This window comes from Oncorhynchus mykiss, chromosome 13, assembly GCF_013265735.2.
Source record: "Oncorhynchus mykiss isolate Arlee chromosome 13, USDA_OmykA_1.1, whole genome shotgun sequence".
In the NCBI taxonomy this organism is placed as follows: domain Eukaryota; kingdom Metazoa; phylum Chordata; class Actinopteri; order Salmoniformes; family Salmonidae; genus Oncorhynchus; species Oncorhynchus mykiss.
In genome coordinates, this window is record NC_048577.1 from 59252252 (window position 1) to 59268753 (window position 16502).

Here is a 16502-nt window from a genome sequence, read left to right on the forward strand (position 1 = left end):
GTAATGTTCAGTATCTATAGATGAGTGCATAGCCACAGTCAGAAACTCTCCACTATGGCTCTAGCCATAGAAATATCATATATTTCTGTCATTCTATTCTATTGTATTTCTATGGCTCAGACTGCAGCTATCTCGAGTACAGTGTGAGCGTGGTACCTCTCTCTCGTCTCTGCTCCATAGCAACGACCTCTAGATCGGTGTGTACTATGAACTAGAAACCGACTGATGCTCTCTCCTTTCAAATCTCGGATTCTGCAACATCCCATCGCAATATAATATGGTGTGTTTTTATTTTGTGAAGCTGGAGCAGTGAGTCGGCTGTGTCTGGAATTATGCGTAATTTAACTCTTGGTTTTTTTTGCTGTGTCTGGTAGTTAGTTACCTAAGCGCATGCATCTCGGTCTCAACTTGGAATCTCACACCAGCAAGGAACTATCATTCGGTGATCAAGTAGATCGATCAAATAAATGAGGATTGAGAACAGTGACAGTGTATTGATTTTATCATTGGAGACATTTTAATCAACGCTTCTAAACGATGTTACAAATTGGAGACGAAGTTTATTTCTCAGCGGTATTTCTGCTGGTTCTATTCGGGACCAGGAGCGCGATTGGAGCATCGGCCGTCACCGCATCCATTTACGTCTTTATCGTGATGTTCCGGTTCCCACAAGTGCCGGCTGACCAGGCAAGTCAGGTGCTGCGGCCCACTGGCCTTGCGAGCGCCGGCGTCCCCGTGGTTGCGCACCGGGCAGGGGGACACGATGCTCCGGAGAACACCATTGCAGCGATCCGAGAGGTGAATCAAGGACAAAGTATCAGTTATCTACCCTGTCTGAGCTACTTAATGCTGTTGCTGCAAATAAAATGATGAGTAGGCTTCCTAGGCTATAATGATGTGATTTAGGGGCAGCAGGTGAAGTGAGCAGAGGCCGATGAAAGGCATATGACGTCCCTTGTCTGTACTGAGACATTGTTTCATATTATCAGGGGGTTCTCTAAATGTTGCCCAAAATCCATGCAGAGGGAGAGCCTGTTAACTTATTTTGCCATGGTTAGTTATAGTTTAGAGTGTCTGGAACATTATTTTTGTATCTACTCTTTAATTTGAAACATATTTTGGCTAATATCTAGGCCTACTAGATCAGTACAATCCCAGTTGGTTTAATAGCCTGCTGCTCCGTCTCCCCTACTCTATCTATCCATTTCAGATCTATATCTCTCCTGTCTTTCTCCACACACCTCTTCATCCCTTCCTCCTCCCCCTGCTTCATCCTCCTCTCCTGTCCTCTAGGCCAGCAGGAATGGAGCCACAGGGGTGGAGCTGGACTTGGGCTTCACTGCAGATGGAGAGGCAGTGCTGATGCACGATGAGACGGTGGACCGCACCACCAACGGGACGGGAGCGGTGGGCACGCTGCGTCTGGCAGAGCTCAGGACGCTGGACGCCACGGGCAAACACAGGCTCGGGTGGGCTTGGCAGGGGAGGGGAGGTTAGGGCCTGGTCCAAAAGCATTGAACTCCTGGGTCATATTCATTAGGCAGGAAATGGACTGAAACAGGGAGGGATCAATAACAAATGCTTGTTTTTGTTTGCTGTTGCAAAACATTTTCAGTTGTATAGCCTAATGAACATGACCCTGACCTGAATGTTACGGTTTCAGTGTTAGCAGATCTAAAAAGAACACAAGTTAGTGCTTCTGCCAGGAAACACTGATAGGGTCGGTACCTGGTGCAAACGCTTAGTAAACATGGCCCCATGTGTGATCGGTGAGTTCAGTTGGACTTCAAGCAGGACAGAGTCAGGATGACTGAAAATACACTAATGGGGGGTGTAAACTGTGAATGGTACGAGGCCAGATATAGACCTATTGATATAGAATGGTATAATGGTACGAGGCCAGATATAGACCTATTGATATAGAATGGTACGAGGCCAGATATAGACCTATTGATATAGAATGGTATGAGGCCAGATATAGACCTATTGATATAGAATGGTACGAGGCCAGATATAGACCTATTGATATAGAATGGTACGAGGCCAGATATAGACCTATTGATATAGAATGGTACAGGGCCAGATATAGACCTATTGATATAGAATGGTACGAGGCCAGATATAGACCTATTGATATAGAATGGTACGAGGCCAGATATAGACCTATTGATATAGAATGGTACAAGGCCAGATATAGACCTATTGGTGGTGTCTCAAATATAGCAGCAGTACAAACGTTTGTGTGTCCCCGCTGGCCTTTGTGTGTCTCCAGGGAGAAGTTCAAGGGGGAGAGGGTGCCAACGCTTCAGGAGGCAGTGGAGGAATGCATCAACCACCAGCTGACCATCTTCTTTGATGTCAAAGATCAACCTGATAAGGTATTGTCCCTGTCTTGGAACAGCCCCTACTTCCTAGATACAACTGGAGATCTGAGGGGATTGGATAAAGGTTTAAGCAATATGGTGATGTCTCCATCTTGTCTTCTGATTGTGTAGCATATTGCTTACACTTCCACTCCTCAGTTCTTTCCAGGTGTCTAGTGGGTAGGCTATAGGGGTTGTTTCTGGACAGGGCCTCTCTAGGCAGGTAGAAGCCTTGTTATAAACCTTTAGGACTTAGGGCTTCACTACAGTATACACCAGGTTTTCCCAACCCTGGTCCTCCAGTACCCCCAACAGTATACATGTTTATTGTAACCCTGGACAAGCACATCTGATTCAACTTGTCAACTAATCATCAAGCCCTCAATGAGTTGAATGAGGTGTGTTTGTCCAGGGATACAAGGGGAAGGTGTACTGTTGGGGGTACTGAGGGACCAGGGTTGGGGAAACACCCATATACACACTCCAGCAGCACTTTGAATGACAACCACATCACTGTAAGGTCAAATGGTAGTAAACTGAGTGTATAGGGAGATTAAGGCCGGTTAAAAACCCAGCTGTTTAAGGTAGTAACATAGGAATCCCTACTATAGAGATTGGTTATAAAGAATCTCACAGCTGCCCCAGACAGTAGGTCTGAGAGGAATTACAATGTGACTCACTATACTTCCACCTTCCCCATATTGACAGTTTTGTAAGCGTTAGATTTGTCCCCTACAGACCTCATTATATATGGAGGACCAAAGCAGTCAAAAAGACAATTAAATAGTCTTGGAGCAGTTTCCCGGATACAGATTAAGCCTAATCCTGGAATAAAAATGATTTTGAATAGAGATTCTCCATTGATCTTTTTTAGTCCAGTACCGCATGATGTCGTCACCATGGAAAGGTGAAACTCCCGCCCATGCAAACCTGCTGATTAGAAGGTCTTGTGTAGATTGTATTTTCAACCAGCAACTATCAGGAAAAAACACTGATCACATGTTTTCACACTTTTACAGTGTTAGTTCCATCAGATGTTGAACAATATGATAAAACACAGGAAAAAACAGAATTTTCACTCCATTGGGCCTTAAATAAGATGCCACTTGCTGACCATAAGATCATCATATATCACAGCCATACTCAACAGGCGGACGTGGTCCAGATCTGAACCCACAATGGGGTCAACACACTCAACACACTCAAATGTGTAGAAGTGCAGAAAATGTGCTTTAAAACTGCAATATTTTCATTCCGCTAACAAGAGGGGTATGAAACGTTGAGGTCGCGAGGTGGGGGGGTTGGGTCCAATAAAGACCATATCAATCCGGACCTCTGCCACAGAGGGGTATGAAACATTGAGGTCGCGAGGTTGGGGGGGTTGGGTCCAATAAAGACAACATCAATCTGGACCTTTTCCACAGGGGACATTTGTGTGACTGGATCTTCTCAAATAGTAGTTGAGTAGTCCTGATATATCATGTTGTCACAAAGGATAAGCGCAGGGAAATGTGTTATTTTACAGGGTCAGCCATAGTGGTACGGCGTTCCTGGAACAAATTAGGGCTAAGTGCCTTGCTCAATGGTACATCGGCAGATTTGTCACCTTGTCGACTCGGGAATTCAAACCAGTGACCTTTTGGTTACTAAGCCACCTGCCGCCCACATGTATTTGTGTTACACTGCATGTAGTTTGACAGTAAGTACTGTACAGTGGGGCAAAAAAGTATTTAGTCAGCCACCAATTGTGCAAGTTCTCCCACTTAAAAAGATGAGAGAGGCCTTTAATTTTCATCATAGGTACACTTCAACTATGACAGACAAAATGAGAAAAAAAATCCAGAAAATCACATTGTAGGATTTTTAATGAATTTATTTGCAAATTATGGTGGAAAATAAGTATTTGGTTACCTACAAACAAGCAAGATTTCTGGCTCTCACATACCTGTAACTTCTTCTTTAAGAGGCTCCTCTGTCCTCCACTCGTTACCTGTATTAATGGCACCTGTTTGAACTTGTTATCAGTATAAAAGACACCTGTCCACAACCTCAAACAGTCACACTCCAAACTCCACTATGGCCAAGACCAAAGAGCTGTCAAAGGACACCAGAAACAAAATTGTAGGCCTGCAGGCTGGGAAGACTGAATCTGCAATAGGTAAGCAGCTTGGTTTGAAGAAATCAACTGTGGGGGCAATTATTAGGAAATGGAAGACATACAAGACCACTGATAATCTCCCTCGATCTGGGGCTCCACGCAAGATCTCACCCCGTGGGATCAAAATGATCACAAGAACGGTGAGCAAAAATCCCAGAACCACACGGGGGGGATCTAGTGAATGACCTGCAGAGAGCTGAGACCAAAGTAACAAAGCCTACCATCAGTAACACACTACGCCGCCAGGGACTCAAATCCTGCAGTGCCAGACATGTCCCCCTGCTTAAGCCAGTACATGTCCAGGCCCGTCTGAAGTTTGCTAGAGAGCATTTTGATGATCCAGAAGAAAATTGGGAGAATGTCATATGGTCAGATGAAACCAAAATGGAACTTTTTGGTAAAAACTCAACTCAACGTGTTTGGAGGACAAAGAATGCTGAGTTGCATCCAAAGAACACCATACCTACTGTGACGCATGGGGGTGGAAACATCATGCTTTGGGGCTGTTTTCCTGCAAAGGGACCAGGACGACTGATCCGTGTAAAGGAAAGAATGAATGGGGCCATGTATCGTGAGATTTTGAGTGAAAACCTCCTTCCATCAGCAAGGGCATTGAAGATTAAACGTGGCTGGGTCTTTCAGCATGACAATGATCCCAAACACACCACCCGGGCAACGAAGGAGTGGCTTCGTAAGAAGCATTTCAAGGTCCTGGAGTGGCCTAGCCAGTATCCAGATCTCAACCCCATAGAAAATCTTTGGAGGGAGTTGAAAGTCCGTGTTGCCCAGCAACAGCCCCAAAACATCACTGCTCTAGAGGAGATCTGCATGGAGGAATGGGCCAAAATACCCGCAACAGTGTGTGAAAACCTTGTGAAGACTTACAGAAAACGTTTGACCTCGGTCATTGCCAACAAAGGGTGTATAACAAAGTATTGAGATAAACTTTTGTTATTGACTAAATACTTATTTTCCACCATAATTTGCAAATAAATTAATTAAAAATTCAACAATGTGATTTTCTGGAGAAAAAAAATCTCATTTTGTCTGTCACAGTTGACGTGTACCTATGATGAAAATTACAGGCCTCTCTCATCTTTTTAAGTGGGAGAACATGCACAATTGGTGGCTGACTAAATACTTTTTTGCCCCACTGTATATGTTCCCTCCTCTCCACCAGGCAGCTGCAGCCCTAGGGGAGATGTATCACAAACACCCTGTCCTCTACAACTCCAGCATTGTCTGCTCCTTTCAACCTAAAGTTATCTACAAGGTAAACTTTGTAACATCTCTGGTCATTTGACATTTATGTTTGTTCGAACACAACCTTTCAACTCAGTAACACACAACATAGCTCAACTATATGCACAAAAACTTCAAATTAAACTGTAAATATGAATTGAGACATCTATGTGCACATTTAGTCATCTTCTGTTCCATTATAGTGGTGTTTTTCTTATAGTGTGCAGTATAGCATCAGTCTGGTCCCAGGTCTGTTTGTACTGTTTTGCCTACTCCCTACGGTCATTGTCATGTTTGGCCTGTAAACAGCCATTGTCCAACAGGTGCGGCTCCAGGCTAGGCTTGTTACACACTGTATGGATGTGTTATAAGAAGGCTGTTATCTGTCCTCATAACCATAACACCACCTCTGACCTCCTCATCGGTCAACTCCTCCAGATGCGCCAGGCGGACCCTGGGGTGGTCACGGCCCTGACCCACCGGCCCTGGAGCCTCAGTCGCTATGGCGATGGAACACCCCGTTCCCTGTCAGCGTGGACAAACTACTGGCTGGGAGTTCTGGATGTGCTGCTGGACTGGGCCCACCATCACCTGTTGTGGAACCTGTGTGGCGTCTCAGCCATCCTCATGCAGAAGGACTTCATCTCCCTGTGAGTAATACTAACAGCAGTGGCTCGGCCTACTGAGTTTGTTACATGGGTTGTGTTCATTAGGGAGAAAATTGAATAAAACACTCTGACACTGGGGACACTACCTGGACTTTTTCAATAGGAAACTCTCATTGTTGTTTTCAATTGCAAAACGTTTCACTACATACAGTGTAGCCCTAATGAACATGACCATGGATTGAATCACACATCATTGCGTGTTAATATCAGAGGAAGTTCAAAATTGAGACAGTTGTATCCTATTGTCAGATAACATATACTGTTTGTATTCATATAATATATTGATGTTTGTTGAAGTATTAAAACAAACATGATACCCTGACCACTGACCCAACAGGTCTCCACTCCCCTCATCTATCCCTCTCTACAGAGACTATGTCCAGTACTGGGCAGAGCGAGGGGTGGAGGTGGTGGGCTGGACCATCAACACGGCCGTGGATAAACAGTACTACCAAGATGTCCTGAAGATCAGCTACATCACTGACAGCCTGAGGGAAGACTGTGAGCCTCACTACTGACTGACACACAACACACACGCAATTCTAGACTACTACCTAACAACGTGTAGTTGTACAAGGACTCAGACCTCACTATCATAGGGAATATGGAGTATGAATGTACAGGACAGTACACATCCAATATAGCTGCATAGCAGATCATTTTCTAGTTCAGGTTGCCCCTTTTAACCAGAATAGTTTTTACTGCAAACACTCATACAAGATCATACAATGTCAACCCTAATTTGGCAACTATACTACACCAACAATACCACCATAATCTCAGAAATACTCTCTTGGACCAATCATCACACCACTAAATGCAGACAATTTGCTAATTTTGAATTGTTCATCTTAATACAAATCTGTAAGAGATTATGCTACATTCATTAATATTGTATTAACAATATGACACTGATATATCAATGGTACAAAATATAACTATCTTTGTTGACATGTATCTTTGATTTCTCAATGAAAACATGATGTACAATGTATCCTTTATGAAACCATGTTATTTATTGTGACTACTGCAGGCCCACTGTAAATATTGGAAAAATAAATATCCCCTACATGCAGATTGGTGCTGAATAGTGAGTATTCTAGTGGATATGTGATTGTATTGTATGGTCACTGTGTATACATGACACCTTATTCTTGTTTTGTTCATATCTGAAAGCAACGTTGATGACAGCGGCAACGCTGTACCCCTATCTTCAGACCTGTCCTCTGCCATACAGTCAGTTGGTCACTGTCGCTTTAAAAGACGGAGGGAGGCGTGTTGCGATGTCAAAATGTATGCGCGTTGGTTGAGTGTCTTTGCAGCTCAATGACAGCTCATGTTTCATCAGATCTGACATTGTACGGACTCGGACAGCCCCAAGGACCAAAGTTACCGACTTCTTCACACACTTGGATGCAAGGCGATCAGCTCGTGCCACAGGGCCTCAGGAGAACGTAGCAATCTATAATGGTTTGTTTTGAGATACGTTTTCAACTAGAATGATTTAATACCGAAAAAGAGGAGCTTGATTCATGGTTATGTTGTTGCGCGGTAGATTATCCCAAAAGTTTCCACCAGTCGTTCGAAGCGCAGAAGATTCTAGTAGTTGAAATGCAGAGATAATCTTGAAACGGAATTTGCCCAATGTAACAGGAAAAACACGGACCTGTTTTTTGAATCGTGGAAGCGTCGATAAATTACACGAGAGGAAGTATTGTAAAGATTTTATAAATTATAAACTGTGCCTATACCCAATTTGCCTCTGACATAACCGGCCTGGGAAGTCTATAGGACACTCCAAAGTGCCATACTGAAGTTGACTAGGATTTTGCTAGCACATGATGTACACAATTACAAGAGGTCCCAGCAAACTTGTTACACAGCGACGAACAGGTGAGTGTGGTGGATTCTAGGAGACCGATTCGGACACTTTTGTAACAACATGCCAGTGACATCTCGCTCACACTGTCATCAAAGTGATGATACATTGTAATTATGAGGTTAGATACATGCCTTGTTACATGTTAACATTTACACTGTGGCACGGGTGTATATTTGCGCATGTGCCAATGTTGATGCCAATCCATTACATGGCCTTCATTCAGAGGCAGTAACATACATTGTGTTTTCAGTAGTTAACTTAACATGTTTATATCGCTTTCCTTTTCAATGCAATGTTGATATCTATTCCCTTTTTTAATATGAGGTCAAACGCAGCAGATTGACAAAATAAATGACTGCAAGCACAAACAAACGCCTTGGTCTATACCAGAGTAAGTACTATTATTGCATTGTACATAGGTTTAACAGTGTTATTAGCATATAATGGCAGTGTCACTGTTATTATTGTACTGTAATGATGTTTGGCATAGCTTCACCTGCAGCCCGTGAAGCATTAAAGTTTCAGAAATGCACATCTTACAACATTGTTGTAGCGCGAGCGCCTGTATTGGCACGTAATAGTAGCAAGCTAGCTATAAAAACTAATATCCATGGGGCACATTCTATCACAAGGCACACTGTTGTGGGTCTTTTCCAAACCACAGCCACCTGCTTTTATGTCATTGAACAGGGGCGTGAAACGACCTTGTGTGTGGGAAGCAAGGTCACCGAAGAGCGTTTGTTGTCACTGTCTAGTCCCAACACGTGTATGCTAGCTGAGCAACATGCTACTGAGCAACATGCTAGCTTGGTAGCTGCTCTCTGCTGTCTACTCACATATGTTTACTAAGTTTCAAGATAACCCGTTTCAAATAAACATCAACAATAAGGCGTTTATCATATCTTTAGCAATATTTCACTAATTTGGTCCTGATCGAGGAGAGTAGAGAGAAGCACAATCTGCGACATATCCATCATGGCATCCTCCATACTGTTAAATAAAGGTCAACTAAATAAAACAAAAAAATACTGCATTCTTATCATGTGGGCTTTCGTTATCACCATAGAAACCGTACTGTGTTCGAAGGTATGGTAACGATGTGGTTCAGGTGGATGACTTCCTATCTAGCTAGTCCTTGCTCTGAGTGAAGCATACATTTTCATTCGTCATGAATGAATGATTGAGAGAGAGCAGAGTCAGAGTAATTTATGACGCCTTTACAGTAACAAACATGCCTAAGAAACTCTATTTGGAGAACATTTCATCATGTCATATTTACTACAGGTCTATAGGTATATATTGTGTGTAGACTTAAAATAAATCAACAAGTTTTTAATGTTTAAGTCCATATTTTTTTGTCGTGCAGCTCTCCTGCACCCAAGATAGTGTTTAACCGCCTGAATGGGAAGAAGTACCACAACACCCCAGCAGCTCTTCTACAGGTGGACCCCCAGCCCAAGGAGGGCTTCACTTCTGCACACCAGGAGAATGTCAAGTTTATCTATGAAGGTAAAGGAGTGAGAGACCATAGAAATACAATTTATAGAATGGACCAAGCCCCTCAAACCTTGGCAATTTGACTTTGACTGTACACCCACGAGTAATATGGTTGTGACTGAGGACTTCTATGGACAATGGGCCTCTGGAATCTGATCTTGCCCCTACAACCCACTTTACAAAGAATGTGTGTTTCTCTTTCAACATGGTCAGCCATGTTCTCAGTCAACATGAATGTGTGCCATGGTAAACATAATATTACCATGCTATTATTATTCACCTCATCTACAGTCTGAGTAGTGTCCAAATCATCTCCTTTCTGTCTAGTGTCCCTTTAGAGGTGACAGTAGGACCTCTCCTCTACCACTCCCTCCCAGTGTTCTCCCACCCATCTACAGGCAGGGTGAGGGTCAGGGTTGGACAAGGAGTCAGTCTCCCCTCCCAGGCTCAGCATCACAGCTGCACTGACACTGATACCAGTGATAGCAGGCACAGCTGGCTGGAATTCCACTACCCTCACACCCAAATTGAAGCCCTCTGCCAGCCAGCCGTCCGTCCGTCTGTCCATCTGTTCGTCTGTCTGTCTGTAAATGATCTACTCTGCCTCCGATGAAGGTAGTACACAATGGCTTCTAGAAATATGTGTTGATAATCACTGCGTGAATCTGCAGTGTAATTGAATGAAGACACAGGTATTTCTTTGTGCCTAAGTGGAGCTCTACACAGTAAGCTCAATGACTGTATTTCAACATTAACCCTAACCTACCCAGCCAAACAGCATGTGTAACTTGTTAAGTCATTCCTCCCTTGCCCATGTGACACACTAGGTCGTTCCTACTGAACGTTTGCAATGGCAGCACATTAACTACATAACCTTGGTCAGAGTGGACAAGGACAAAAAGTAGGCCCTGCTCTTACTAGGCGTTCTACAGAGAGGTTCTAGAAAGGAGGATTGCAACAAGTTGTATAGGATCATTAACCAGTAAATACACATTTTAAGTTACACCGAGTTACTTGTTACATTATAAAACAACACGTTGGTTCAACACTTGTAAGTCATGTGAAGGTCCGTATGGTGAAAGGTGCCTATCATAGATGTGAAAGGATTGGATCATTAACATGGTAGCTCCATCTTGCCTTCACTATGAGCATGTTTAATTAAAATGATAGTAATTCAAACTTGCCTTCATCATTCATTTATTTATGCAGTCATTCATTCCCCAATAGGGGTTCATTTTGACTTATGATTTTTTACATTAGTACTTGAAACATTTAGACTAGTGACATAACATTGGTCATTAGTGCCAGTGGACTGAACGCTCATAAATCCACATGACAGAGTGCATTATTTAAAATGTAGTTTCAAACGCGGCATGCTTTGTAAAATTCACCCTACTGGACCTTACACTGCGGGTGTGATGTGGCAGGACTACTTTTGTTCAAAGGTTATTTCCTTTTTACACCTTTTAAGCTGCAAAATGTTTTGACTCTTAGGGTGAGTTTCCCCCTATTTTATGTTTACCAATTTCAACTATATGACTGTCTGCTTTCATATTGTTTTCTTCTTTGTTTCTCCTGGTAGTATTTTGATATTGTTTTCTTCTTTGTTTCTCCTGGTAGTATTTTGATATTGTTTTCTTCTTCTTTGTTTCTCCTGGTAGTATTTTGATATTGTTTTCTTCTTTGTTTCTCCTGGTAGTATTTTGATATTGTTTTCTTCTTCTTTGTTTCTCCTGGTAGTATTTTGATATTGTTCTCTTCTTCTTTGTTTCTCCTGGTAGTATTTTGATATTGTTTTCTTCTTCTTTGTTTCTCCTGGTAGTATTTTGATATTGTTTTCTTCTTCTTTGTTTCTCCTGGTAGTATTTTGATATTGTTTTCTTCTTCTTTGTTTCTCCTGGTAGTATTTTGATATTGTTTTCTTCTTCTTTGTTTCTCCTGGTAGTATTTTGATATTGTTTTCTTCTTCTTTGTTTCTCCTGGTAGTATTTTGATATTGTTTTCTTCTTCTTTGTTTCTCCTGGTAGTATTTTGATATTGTTTTCTTCTTCTTTGTTTCTCCTGGTAGTATTTTGATATTGTTTTCTTCTTCTTTGTTTCTCCTGGTAGTATTTTGATATTGTTTTCTTCTTCTTTGTTTCTCCTGGTAGTATTTTGATATTGTTTTCTTCTTTGTTTCTCCTGGTAGTATTTTGATATTGTTTTCTTCTTCTTTGTTTCTCCTGGTAGTATTTTGATATTGTTTTCTTCTTCTTTGTTTCTCCTGGTAGTATTTTGATATTGTTTTCTTCTTTGTTTCTCCTGGTAGTATTTTGATATTGTTTTCTTCTTTGTTTCTCCTGGTAGTATTTTGATATTGTTTTCTTCTTCTCTGTTTCTCCTGGTAGTATTTTGATATTGTTTTCTTCTTCTTTGTTTCTCCTGGTAGTATTTTGATATTGTTTTCTTCTTCTTTGTTTCTCCTGGTAGTATTTTGATATTGTTTTCTTCTCTGTTTCTCCTGGTAGTATTTTGATATTGTTTTCTCCTTCTTTGTTTCTCCTGGTAGTATTTTGATATTGTTTTCTTCTTCTCTGTTTCTCCTGGTAGTATTTTGATATTGTTTTCTTCTTCTTTGTTTCTCCTGGTAGTATTTTGATATTGTTTTCTTCTTCTTTGTTTCTCCTGGTAGTATTTTGATATTGTTTTCTTCTTCTTTGTTTCTCCTGGTAATATTTTGATATTGTTTTCTTCTTCTCTGTTTCTCCTGGTAGTATTTTGATATTGTTTTCTTCTTCTTTGTTTCTCCTGGTAGTATTTTGATATTGTTTTCTTCTTCTTTGTTTCTCCTGGTAGTATTTTGATATTGTTTTCTTCTTCTTTGTTTCTCCTGGTAGTATTCGCAATATTAAACTAAAACATGTCTAAGAACAATCTATAGATTTCTAAGAAAACCCAAGGAACCTACATTCATTTCTACTGAAGGCTGCATGTATCCAGGTTGTGTCTGTGTGTTGCTGTTGCAGCCTGGCAGGAGGTAGTGCAGCTGGCGGAGGAGGGAGGAGCCAGTGATGAGACAGGAAGTGCCAGTGCTCAGGGACCAGTGCAGTATTCAGACACCAACCCCAACCCAGCCTTGAAGAGTGAGTCCTGACCTGAGTCTACCTTCCTCCTTCAGTCTCATCCCTTAAACACTCATTCACTGTAATCTGTTCTCCATTCTCTCCCCCTCAGTACATTTCCTTGACACTAAAGCACTTCCTCTGTCCGTACCTCCCATGCTTTTCACACCCAATGGAAAGATGCACCTTCTTTTGGTCACCTGGACAGAAGGTCACATCTGCGTGTGTGTTAGGGCTGTCACAGCACTGCCACCACATAAACCAGTGTGATGTAGGGTTGTGTCAGTCATCATGTCTTCATTCTTAGCAATGTGAAGAGGCATTTTGGGAAAGTCCTATTTGGGAACATTCAGAAGTTATATTGGGGGACATTGGGAAGTGATATTGGGAAAGTCATATTGGAGTTCATTGACTGGGAATGTCCTATTGGGAAACATTGGGAAAGTTCTGATATGACCTCTGAGTTTTCACTGTTCGTGGTCTTAAAGGCCCAGTGCAGTTGAAGTTGTGAAAATGATGAGAAAAGACTGCTTGTTTTGGCCTGCCTGATGACATCACCAGGTGGTAAATGAGTTATATAATAGACCAATAAGAAAGAGAGTTCCACACCTCTGCCAATAACAGCTGGTTTTCAGTTTTCCATTCCCTACTCAGACAGTCGTAGCAGAATTCTTGCTTGTGAAATCTCTTTGCTAAGAATCTATTTTTGTTTCTCTTCGACCATTCTGATTGGAAACAGTCACAGTAAAGTACTCAATTATTACCCAGAAATGATTTAATATTGAGATAAAAACAGCTGCATTGGACCTTTTAAAGTCATTTCACCACTGAATTCTTACTTTAGTTTAAAATATAGTCACCATCTATGTTTGACCAGTTCCAATAATGTGCTTCTAACCTTTGTTCACATCATCACCCTACAAAAAGTTAAGGTCCACTTGTTAATGCTGCCACACCATAACCCAATGTTTGAGGCCTCCTCTAACTCTCTTCTTTTCCCCGTCCCCAGACTTTGTTCCCATCGATCTGGATGAGTGGTGGGCCCAGCGCTTCCTGGCCAACATTGACAACCTGTCCTGATGGGCTTCTCCATCTGGGGCCCCATCGGCCAGGGAAGAGGGCCTTATGGAGGGGCCTGGAGGTCGGGGTGAGAGGGGGGGGGGGTTCAACCGGGTTGGAGCCTAGTGCACCTGGTAACAGGTGTGGAAATATGGGATGGCGATGGGCATTACTCGAGAGCAGCGCTGGGACGCTGGCGATGACATAACCATGGCAACCCCCTCACCTGAACTCTTTTACCTTTTTAACAGAAACAGTACAACCAACCAACCAACACTGTCCACTTGGGCAGCTACCCGGAAGATACAAGTCTTGAATTTTTGGTTATTCTCCATCTCTCAAGCCCAACACTGTGGGCTAAGATGTCAAAATGTCTGTACTACTTTAAAAACGCAGTAAAGATGTGTTTTCAAGACGTGCCGTGGTGAGATTTATTCTTCACTAATTTGGAGTTTGGATGTGGCTTGCAATGCCATAGCTCTACACAGGGGGTCACTGATGTCAAACAACAGTGGTTCACTGCTTGGCTACATTATTTTATCTTTATTTAACTAGGCAAGTCAGTTAAGAACAAAGTCTTATTTACAATGACACTGGCCAAACCCTAACCCGGAGGACGCTGGGCAAATTGTCTGCCGCCCTATGGGACTCCCAATCACAACCGGTTGTGATACAGCCTGGAATTGAACAAGGGTCTGTAGTGACGCCTCTTGCACTGAGACGCAGCGCCTTGGACCGCTGTGCCACTTGGGAGCCCGTGGAGAGAACTGATCCCTGTTTATACCGGCTGCTAACATGCGTCCTGATCTTGGCCATATTCTGATTTTGGCCACATTTCTAGACAGGTATAGACAATTTAAAAAGAAGGAATTGTGATCAGATCTTCCTGACCTCCTTCCTCCTCCGGAGGTAGTCATGCTGTGTTCATAGTACCACCTCCAGAGGTAGTCGGGAACTGATTGATTGGTTGGATGAAAGCTTAGTGGGAAGAGCTTAGTGACAGGTCAGTCAGTGGAGTTTACAGGTGAGAGTTAAATACAATAAAGGCTGGCAGGGAGGTTGGAGGTGGATGGAGGGTCAGGGAGGTTGGAGGTGGATGGAGGGTCAGGGAGGTTGGAGGTGGATGGAGGGTCAGGGAGGTTGGAGGTGGATGGAGGGTCAGGGAGGTTGGAGGTGGATGGAGGGTCAGGGAGGTTGGAGGTGGATGGAGGGTCAGGGAGGTTGGAGGTGGATGGAGGGTCAGGGAGGTTGGAGGTGGATGGAGGGTCAGGGAGGTTGGAGGTGGATGGAGGGTCAGGGAGGTTGGAGGTGGATGGAGGGTCAGGGAGGTTGGAGGTGGATGGAGGGTCAGGGAGGTTGGAGGTGGATGGAGGGTCAGGGAGGTTGGAGGTGGATGGAGGGTCAGGGAGGTTGGAGGGTCAGGGAGGTTGGAGGTGGATGGAGGGTCAGGGAGAGAGATTTTTTTATGTATTATTATTTATTTCACCTTTATTTAACCTGGTAGGCTAGTTGAGAACACCTTTATTTAACCAGGTAGGCTAGTTGAGAACACCTTTATTTAACCAGGTAGGCCAGTTGAGAACACCTTTATTTAACCAGGTAGGCCAGTTGAGAATACCTTTATTTAACCTGGTAGGCTAGTTGAGAACACCTTTATTTAACCAGGTAGGCTAGTTGAGAACACCTTTATTTAACCAGGTAGGCCAGTTGAGAACACCTTTATTTAACCAGGTAGGCCAGTTGAGAATACCTTTATTTAACCTGGTAGGCTAGTTGAGAACACCTTTATTTAACCAGGTAGGCTAGTTGAGAACACCTTTATTTAACCAGGTAGGCTAGTTGAGAACAAGTTCTCATTTACAACTGTGACCTGGCCAAGATAAAGCAAAGCAGTGCGACAAAAACATCAACACAGAGTTACACAAACAAATGTACAGTCAATAACACAATAGAAACATATATGTACAGTGTGTGCAAATATAGAAGAGTAGGGAGGTAAGGCAATAAATAGGCCATAGTGGCAAAATAATTACAATTTAGCATTGGAGGGTCAGGGAGGGAGATTGGAGGGTCAGGGAGAGAGGCTAGAGGTGGATGGAGGGTCAGGGAGGGAGGCTGGAGGTGGAAGGAGGTTGGAGGGTGTTAAATTAGGTGAGGAGAGAGGACACAAAACTGAGGAAAGAATAATTGAGAAAGAGTCTTGGAATTGTGCTCAGGAGTTTTCCTCATTCAGGGCAGGATTCAATACAAGGCTCATTACAGAGCAGCACTAGACAATATAAAGTTGACATGAATCATGGGTCATGTTCAGCAGGACCCAATGTTTTGGGTTCATATATAAATGGGCTATCTAAGTAGGACAAACATGCCTCTGACATGTAGACTAAGGAATCACATTAGCTCAATTAATGATATTTCTATCTGCAACGTTTGACAACATTTGGCAACAAGGTGGCCTCAATTTTGTTCTCAGAGAAGCTCAGGCTCAAAGACAGAACTAATTTGATTGGTTAGATGAAAGCTCAGTGGGCA

The 16502-nt window shown here is 42.7% G+C and overlaps 2 protein-coding genes across 3 annotated transcripts; both read left to right on the top strand.

Annotated features, from left to right (window-relative positions):
- The first annotated feature begins 44 nt into the window (after window positions 1–44).
- LOC110487014 (glycerophosphodiester phosphodiesterase 1) lies at window positions 45–7508 on the top strand. Of its 2 annotated transcripts, none has more exons than XM_021558909.2 (6): window positions 45–798; window positions 1294–1469; window positions 2273–2378; window positions 5702–5794; window positions 6202–6413; window positions 6769–7508. In XM_021558909.2, exons 1-6 carry the CDS (start codon window positions 538–540, stop codon window positions 6947–6949), a joined length of 1029 nt encoding a protein of 342 aa, XP_021414584.2. In that variant the 5' UTR covers window positions 45–537; the 3' UTR covers window positions 6950–7508. The 2 variants fall into 2 exon arrangements, with proteins under 2 accessions (XP_021414584.2, XP_021414585.2); XM_021558910.2 differs by having other exon boundaries at window positions 61–798; window positions 6802–7508.
- A 202-nt stretch (window positions 7509–7710) lies between these two features.
- LOC110487018 (MAPK regulated corepressor interacting protein 2) lies at window positions 7711–14385 on the top strand. Its single transcript, XM_036941742.1, has 5 exons — window positions 7711–8324; window positions 8638–8704; window positions 9680–9822; window positions 12816–12932; window positions 13921–14385. Exons 1-5 carry the CDS (start codon window positions 8270–8272, stop codon window positions 13989–13991), a joined length of 453 nt encoding a protein of 150 aa, XP_036797637.1. The 5' UTR covers window positions 7711–8269; the 3' UTR covers window positions 13992–14385.
- Window positions 14386–16502: the final 2117 nt, after the last annotated feature.

Excerpts from the sequence above, each read along its gene's own strand:
- LOC110487014 (XM_021558909.2), top strand. The coding sequence starts at position 538 with ATGTTACAAATTGGAGACGAAGTTTATTTCTCAGCGGTATTTCTGCTG. Across the intron at positions 1,470-2,272 it reads ACGGGCAAACACAGGCTCGG|GGAGAAGTTCAAGGGGGAGA; the intron begins GTGGGCTTGGCA and ends GTGTGTCTCCAG. Across the intron at positions 6,414-6,768 it reads CAGAAGGACTTCATCTCCCT|GTCTCCACTCCCCTCATCTA; the intron begins GTGAGTAATACT and ends CTGACCCAACAG.
- LOC110487018 (XM_036941742.1), top strand. The coding sequence starts at position 8,270 with ATGATGTACACAATTACAAGAGGTCCCAGCAAACTTGTTACACAGCGA. Across the intron at positions 8,705-9,679 it reads ACGCCTTGGTCTATACCAGA|CTCTCCTGCACCCAAGATAG; the intron begins GTAAGTACTATT and ends TTTGTCGTGCAG. Across the intron at positions 9,823-12,815 it reads TGTCAAGTTTATCTATGAAG|CCTGGCAGGAGGTAGTGCAG; the intron begins GTAAAGGAGTGA and ends TTGCTGTTGCAG.